This window comes from Aplysia californica, unplaced genomic scaffold (genome assembly GCF_000002075.1).
Source record: "Aplysia californica isolate F4 #8 unplaced genomic scaffold, AplCal3.0 scaffold00346, whole genome shotgun sequence".
In the NCBI taxonomy this organism is placed as follows: Eukaryota; Metazoa; Mollusca; class Gastropoda; order Aplysiida; family Aplysiidae; genus Aplysia; species Aplysia californica.
Genome location: NW_004797616.1, coordinates 239,540 through 246,784, shown reverse-complemented (window position 1 = coordinate 246,784; position 7,245 = coordinate 239,540). Strand labels below are relative to the sequence as shown.

Sequence of the window (7,245 nt, the reverse complement as noted above, 5' to 3'; positions counted from 1 at the left end):
CAACTCCGGCTGTGTTCAGACCCCGAGCGGCACCATCGTGTACTCGATCATCGCCACCACGTACAACAGGAGCGAGCTGAATGGTGAGGAACTGCCCAACATCTATGATTTCTTCATCATCAGCCCCACGGCTGGCATTGTGTTGGTGGCTCAGACCTTGGCTCAAGCCCGCGTTCCTAGCCGCTTTGTCGTAAGTTGTCTTGTTGTTGTTTGTAGTTGTTGTTGTTGTTGCTTGTTGCTTGTTGTTGTTGTTGTTTGTTGTTGTTGTTGCTTGTTGCTTGTTGTTGTTGTTGTTGTTGTTGATGTTGTTATTGTTGCTTGTTGCTTGTTGTTGTTGTTGTTGCTGTTGTTGTTGCTGTTGTTGTTGCTGTTGTTGTTGCTGTTGTTGCTGTTTTTGTTGTTGTTGTTAATCAAGCAGCCTTAAATTTGTCATAGAACTGTTGACAAGTTCTCAACGGCTTTGTCATAAGTTATAATAATAATAATAACAATGAAATATTACTATTATTATAATTATTGTTATTATTATTGTTATTATTTTTCTTGTTCTTGTTCAAATTATTACCCAATATTATTATTGCCATAACGTCTATTGCATCTACTTTTCAGCTGACTATTCAAGCGGCCGACAACGCCCGTCCTCCCAAAGTTGCCCTCGCCACCATGACGATTGACATCGTGCGCAACATCCACCGGCCAGAGTTCACGGAGTTTACGTACGGAGCGGCCGTGGAGAACACGTGGGCGGTGGGGAGAGTCCTTCTCACACTCACTGCCAGAGACGATGATATAGATGTGCCTCTCAATAGAGAGGTAAGATGTCGGAACTTTTCTCATTTCTTTATTAACTCTTTAAACCACATTGGACGGTGGGAGCATCCGGCGGTAATAACCCTGTTCCCCATTGGACAGGGAGCATCCGATGATCGTGACAACTGTTTCATTTTATTTAGTGCCAGTTTCTTCTTGTGTTTCAGAACTATTCTCGATCCAAGTTTTTTTAGTAATGACTAAGCCTTTATTTTTGCTATTTAGAAGTTGGAGGCAAGCTTTAGGATTTATAATGAGACATGGTGCACTAGGTTTAGGTGAATGTAGAAAAAACTCTGGGAAATGGTGGAAAAAACTCAGGGTTTGAAGAGTTAATGCTGTTTCCTTTTTTTTTTAAGAGGACGGGTACAATCCACTAGATATATGGAGGCGGGTTTAGACATCCTCAGATTCATGCCGTATATGAGTGGGGACAAAGCTGAGAGAAATCGGGAACAGATACTGTTATATCTTGGTAGTATTAAATGTAGTTAGTAGTACTGAATTTTAGAATTAGAACTGAGAAGCTCAGAGCAACCATTCCTGTCCGTGGCCAGGAAACAAGTGAAGTATATTCAGTACTTGATGTGAGTAGTGATTACTTCCTTTGTGTTGGACCAAAACAGTCCCCCCTTAGGCTGCTCCAATGTAGGAGAATCCCACATAGGACAAGGGACAACACTCATTAATATTGAAGACCAAAGAAGTAGAAAAAAGTAATTATTATTTCCCTTGACTAAGACAACACAGATATATTACAGATACCATACTGTAATCGTAGCCAAAGGGCTCAGAAGCAATGTCACTGCTGTTTCCAGTTTTGATAAGATCCTTTGGGGGTTCAAAATGGTAGTAGAAATATCCGTTAGGCCACCACTAGCGTAAAATTCAAATTTCAAAATTTCTTAAAAATAAAAATTCTCCCCATCACACTCGTGAAATAGCAAGACACACCCTTCCACCTTCCTTGATTCCTACCGTATTAATGATGCCTCTCCTTTGGAGCATGTTAAGGAAGTCGAGATCTGAAGGAAGGGAAGTAGGTCGTGATGAGTGCTGACTAAATATGTTACTTCTCTGACATTGACCCTAAGGAAAATGGATACATCAAATGTATAGGTTGAGTTTGTACAATTTATTGGTAAGAAATGATAAAAAGCTTGATAAACATGAAAAAAGTCTACTTTTTCTATGTCCCTTTAAATGAAAAATTGTACAATTATATTCGTATTTGTTGTGAAGAAAATGTGCCTGTGTTTTCTGGTTCTGCTCACCAACTTCAAGTTTCTTCTGTCTCAGCTTTAGTCCACCTCAGTTCTCATCAGTTTCAAATCCTACAACGTTTTACCAGTCACTTGGCCGTGAACCAGCGAACAGCTTTTGATAATTCATAGTGAAACAATTTTTTTTTAAATCACCTCTTTTTATGATGTGTGATGGTCTCCCGTTATAGTTATTGAAAGTTTTTAAATCATGGAAAGGCACAAAAATATTGCCTCTATCTAAAGTGTTGTTGTTGTTGTTGTTGTTGTTGTTGTTGTTGTTAGCGATCCAGTAACATCTGAGCGTTAACTCTTCTGCATGATGGCATTCGGTAATAGTTGCATGTTTGTTCTAATTGTTGTCTTGAGGAGTAGAGGCAGTTAGATGTGTGGGGTAGCTTGGGAAGAAAACATCCCCTTAAATCAGTTAGTTTTCTACAGAAGAACAGATGATGTTCCTCTGTCTCTGAGGGGTAGTCACATAGTGGGCAGGCAACAGACTGCTTTACTTCAATTCGGTTGAGATGTTGGTTGAGGGGTACATGTTGTGTTCTAAGTTGGAAGATTATGGATTGATCTCCCCTCCTCAACTCATTGATTGGATCTTTGACCAGTGGTTTATTCATGTGGCCATACATCCTCCTTCCTGTCGTACCTGTGGCCCAATCATTCATCCAGTCTTCCTTGAGGTTCTGCTTGATCATTTGGCAGCAGGTGGTGTAATTCGTAGGAATTTCAGGCTGAGGGAGACTAGCTCCTTTCTTTGCCAGAGCATCAGCTCTTTCATTTCCCGGTATCCCAGTGTGGGCAGGAATCCATTGTAGGACTACTCTGACGTGGTGCCTACTTATCAAATTATGTAGACTCCAAATCAAGTGTAAAGACTAAATTTTCACTCCCAAAAGTTAATCTCTTGTATGTTTTTTTTTTCTGTCAGATTTTTAAGCTATTCATAAAGTTACGCTTGTTTTGGATTTTTTTCTCCTTACCTCAGGTTCTTTTTCGAAAATAGAGAGAATTTTTTATGTGTACATATTTTTTTGTGTGCAGACTCCTAATGCTGAATTTGAGTATGTGGTTGATCCTGATTTCGAGCAAGCTGAGAAGTACTTTGGTGTCACTCAAAACGGTGTCCTGTTTGTGAAGAGCTCCCTTCTGAACGCGCCTCGTCTGCAGTACTTCGTAAGTCTTGAAGATTTCATGCACTTATAGTTAAGGCAGGTATCATTGAAAGATAAGTTATGATGACAATTTACTCTTTCTCTCTCTCTCTGTCTCTCTCTCTGTCTGTCTCTCTCTCTCTCTCTCTCTCTCTCTCTCTCACTCACTCACATACACGCAAACACAACACTAATATACACAAGTCTAAAGTTTTCCCTAATCTGTAGACTTGAAATTTTCTAACTTGCTTTTCTTTTCTTTTATTCTGAGCATGTTTGGTCGGCTCTCTGGTGTGGTCTGTTCCTTGTGCTTCCTTCCACTCTTCCATTGTCTTAATACTTTATGTAAACACCGCCTCCCAACTTTCTTTTAAGTGGGTGGTTGGCGGGTGCGGTAGTAGGGTTTGCGCCTTTTTTCCTATACAACATCTATGCTCCTCATCTCTCTTCCACTTCTTTGAACGAGGCTATAATACTCTCCAATAGTAACAGTTCTGTTCTTCAGAACTCATAAGACCTTTTTGCGTTGCAAGTGCCTTAAAATAAAAAAAATTAAAACTCTTACAAAGACTAAAACTAAACTAAAAAAACCAAACATTTTTCTTCTAGTTCTACATCATTGCCATTGACGAGAGCTGGAGTCCGCTGAGCAGTCGAGCCCCAGTGACCATCAACGTGACTCAACTGGACGTGGACCGGCGAGATGTTGGCTTCATCGAAAGAGTCATCACGTATGTATATATATATATATAATATATACATGTGTGAGACATCGTGTTGAAATCAGGCGCATGTCAAAATATTGAAATCAAAGAAATCAGCGTTTTTTAGGGCAGTGAGTCAAATTTTTTCCTAGTTTGTCTTTTTGGCTCAACGCCTTTCATGTCCTGGTGTGTGGATTTTACAGAAAAACATTGATTAAGGGCACAAAATATGCAAATTTTGAATTTCCAACAAAACTTTGACGACCATTTTCTCCCTATTTTTAACTCTAAAACCAGGCGACTCTTGCCCCCTTCAATGGCAAATATTTCAACTTCTGTTCAACATAGATGGATATTGTTTTCCACCAAAAGGAAGGCAAATGAACAGGCTTAAATATAATACCAATAACCCGTATGCTCAAAAATTGATGAGCGCCTGATTCCACCACGTCGTGACTCACATATACCCTACAGCTTCTTTTCAGGTCACAGAAAATACAGCTCAAAGTATTATTTAACAGTACTTATTGACTTTTTGTGATAAAGAGTTTTTAGAAAAATGCTAAAAAGGTGTTTCTGGAGAACTATTTTTTAATGATTTTTGCGGATATGAAGTCGTAAAGAACATTTTAAAAAGAATCTTGTGATAAAAACACAGTCGAACCTGCTTTACTAGCCACATGTCCAAGAGAATCCTATACAAACGACCAATTCCCACTTCCCTATGGTGTTTTTTTGCTATATTATAAGGACACTGTCAAAGACAATCATTTTTCTCCTCAACAATGGGTGGTCTTCTTGGACAATGTCAACTGCACTGTCTTAAACGGTAACTTTTTTGTTGAGCCCCCACCCCCCCTCCTCCCCCCCAAAAAACAAACAAAACAAAACAAAACAACCCCAAACAAACTCGAAAAATATTTCACAACAGGCATGATCAATTTCAGTTTACCAAGAATCTGATTTCACCAAACAGACATACATTTTTTCTTTGACACCACATCTGTACGTAAAAATATCGTAAACGTTTGTGATTTTTCTCCTCAGATGGAGCCTGCCTGAAAATTCCGTTGTAGCCAACACGCAACCTCTGCTACTGGAAATTGCCAACGCTGACAGCGACGTGCAGTGTCGCATCATTGCCATAAACGATATACTGGTCACTGATCCAAGTACGTTTGGTTCAATTACGATTTGTGTCCTTGCCAACTAAACTCAGAAATAAGTCAGAAATTTCACAAACTTTGTTAATATCATTGTCAAAATTGCAAATAACACTCGGAAATAAGTGTGAAATTTCACAGACTGAGTTAATGTTATTGTCAAAAACTATCACCTCTTCTCTACAAGTTAAAAAAAAATGAAGTCAATTATACAATATTTAATTAAACTGTTGTAACTTTAACTGAGCTGGCAGTATCATGAAGAGAACTCTGGATCAATTCTCAAACTTGGAATTCTTGGATTTAGGTGGCATGGATAACTTTTGTGGCGCTGTTCATCCTCTTGGAAATGGATGTTTCAGCTCTTAGATAACCTTACCATGCCAAATAAGATAAGATAAGGATAGATAATATAGATAAAATGAGACAAGAAGAGACTAGATAAGACAAGGTAAAATAGATTTTTAATGGTTCATGAGAGACATTTTGGATGGATGTCCCAGAACATACAAAGATTCAGCATCAACACAGAAATGCACACCGTACATTCATGTTCAACGACACACAAGAAACTCAATCATACACGTGTACTCAAATAGTGTCTGTGAGCATGAGTTTTCTCTACCCCCCTCCCTCTCTTCCTCTCTCTCTGTTTCTCTTTCTCTCTCTCTCTCTCTCTCTCTCTCTCTCTCTCTCTCTCTCTCTCTCTCTTTCTCTGTGTCTCTCTCTCTGTCTCTCTCCCTCTTTCTCTCTCTCTCTTTCTCTGTGTATGTGTGTGTCTCTGTCTCTCTCTGTGTCTCTGTCTCACTTTGTCTCTTCTCTCTCTCTCTCTCTCTCTCTCTCTAACACACACACACTCACACACACACACACGCACACACACACACACCCACCCACAAAAACACACACATTCCCACACACTCTCACACTCACTCAACTCCATCAATATTTCATTCTCTCCGTACAGCTCCGTTTGCGGTGCGAAGTACCGTTGACAAGAGACACTGTGAGCTGTACCTGACGGCCACACTGGACAGAGAGCTGCGAGGAACCTACAACATCACCATCCAGGCTAGCCAGGCCACTAGCAGGAAGAAGAGGCAGATATCTAATGGTAGGTTTCTCTTCTGATTTAACTCCTTAACTGCTAACGAATCTTTAATCAACTTATGTCCACTTATTACAAGAAACTTTTCTTTACTTACTTTAATCAAGCTCTTGTGAACCTTTTTTCCGGGGTGGCTTGATAGTCAAAGCAGACTTTGTGCTGTTGGGGCTAGAGAGGTGAACAGAGCAAGCTTGATTCCCCGTTTGGACTTCTCTGTTTTCATCCACCCCTTCATGCTCATATGACCTTATGCATTTACGAATGTGGTGTCGCGGGAAGAAAGAGACGTCTCTCTGTCGCCAGCCGGAGAGCTTGGGTCAGGGGGATGCCGAGAGTGGTTAATGTTTCCCTGACTCCATCTATCCAGGTCTTTCTCCGTCGCCCTCTAGCCTTGTTGCCATCAAATTTTTTAATGTAGGCACGTTGTGCTGGATGGTGTGTTGGTAATCACATGAGATGTCCAAACCATTTGATTCTTTGGTGTTGGATGTGATGTATGTTTATAAGAAACAGATCAGTAAAACAATATCAGTAGAAAGAGAAATAAAGAGATAAATACATCCGTTGACAAGGCCTGAGCAGAACTAGCCATATAACATGGGTTTTTAGCTTCTGTACGAGATGTATTTATAGAACACTATGGTGTGAGATTATTTAGGCGTATGAGATATGTTTAAAGTGCAGTCAAGGGGTTAATGTGTTGACGAGTGAGTGCGTGTATGTATTTGCCATGTCAATGTAAAATTGTCTTTGTGGAGATCTGTAAAATGTTATCTTATCTCATCTCATTGCATCGCACCACATCACGTCTCATCTTATCTATCATCTCACCTTACCTCACCTTACTTCACATCATCTTAGCTTGTCTTATCCTATCTTATCTTGTCTTATTTTATGTTATCTCATCTTGTCTTGTCTCATCTCGTCTCGCCTCATCTCCCCTCTTCTCTCATCTCACCCCACCTCACCTCCTCTCACCTCTCTTCACCTCACCTCCTCTCCTATCACCTCACCTCACCTCAACTTCTCTCCTCTCGC

General features: G+C 40.1%; 1 protein-coding gene across 1 annotated transcript in view; it reads left to right on the top strand.

Annotated features, from left to right (window-relative positions):
* Positions 1-7,245, top strand: part of LOC118477175 (protocadherin Fat 4-like) — a gene marked incomplete in the record, with an annotated part of 113,600 nt that overhangs the window by 85,465 nt on the left and 20,890 nt on the right. The window contains 6 exon segments of the mRNA XM_035970945.1: positions 20-190; positions 610-813; positions 3,123-3,254; positions 3,842-3,963; positions 4,984-5,108; positions 6,067-6,213. Of these exon segments, the coding sequence (XP_035826838.1) occupies positions 20-190; positions 610-813; positions 3,123-3,254; positions 3,842-3,963; positions 4,984-5,108; positions 6,067-6,213 (901 nt within the window).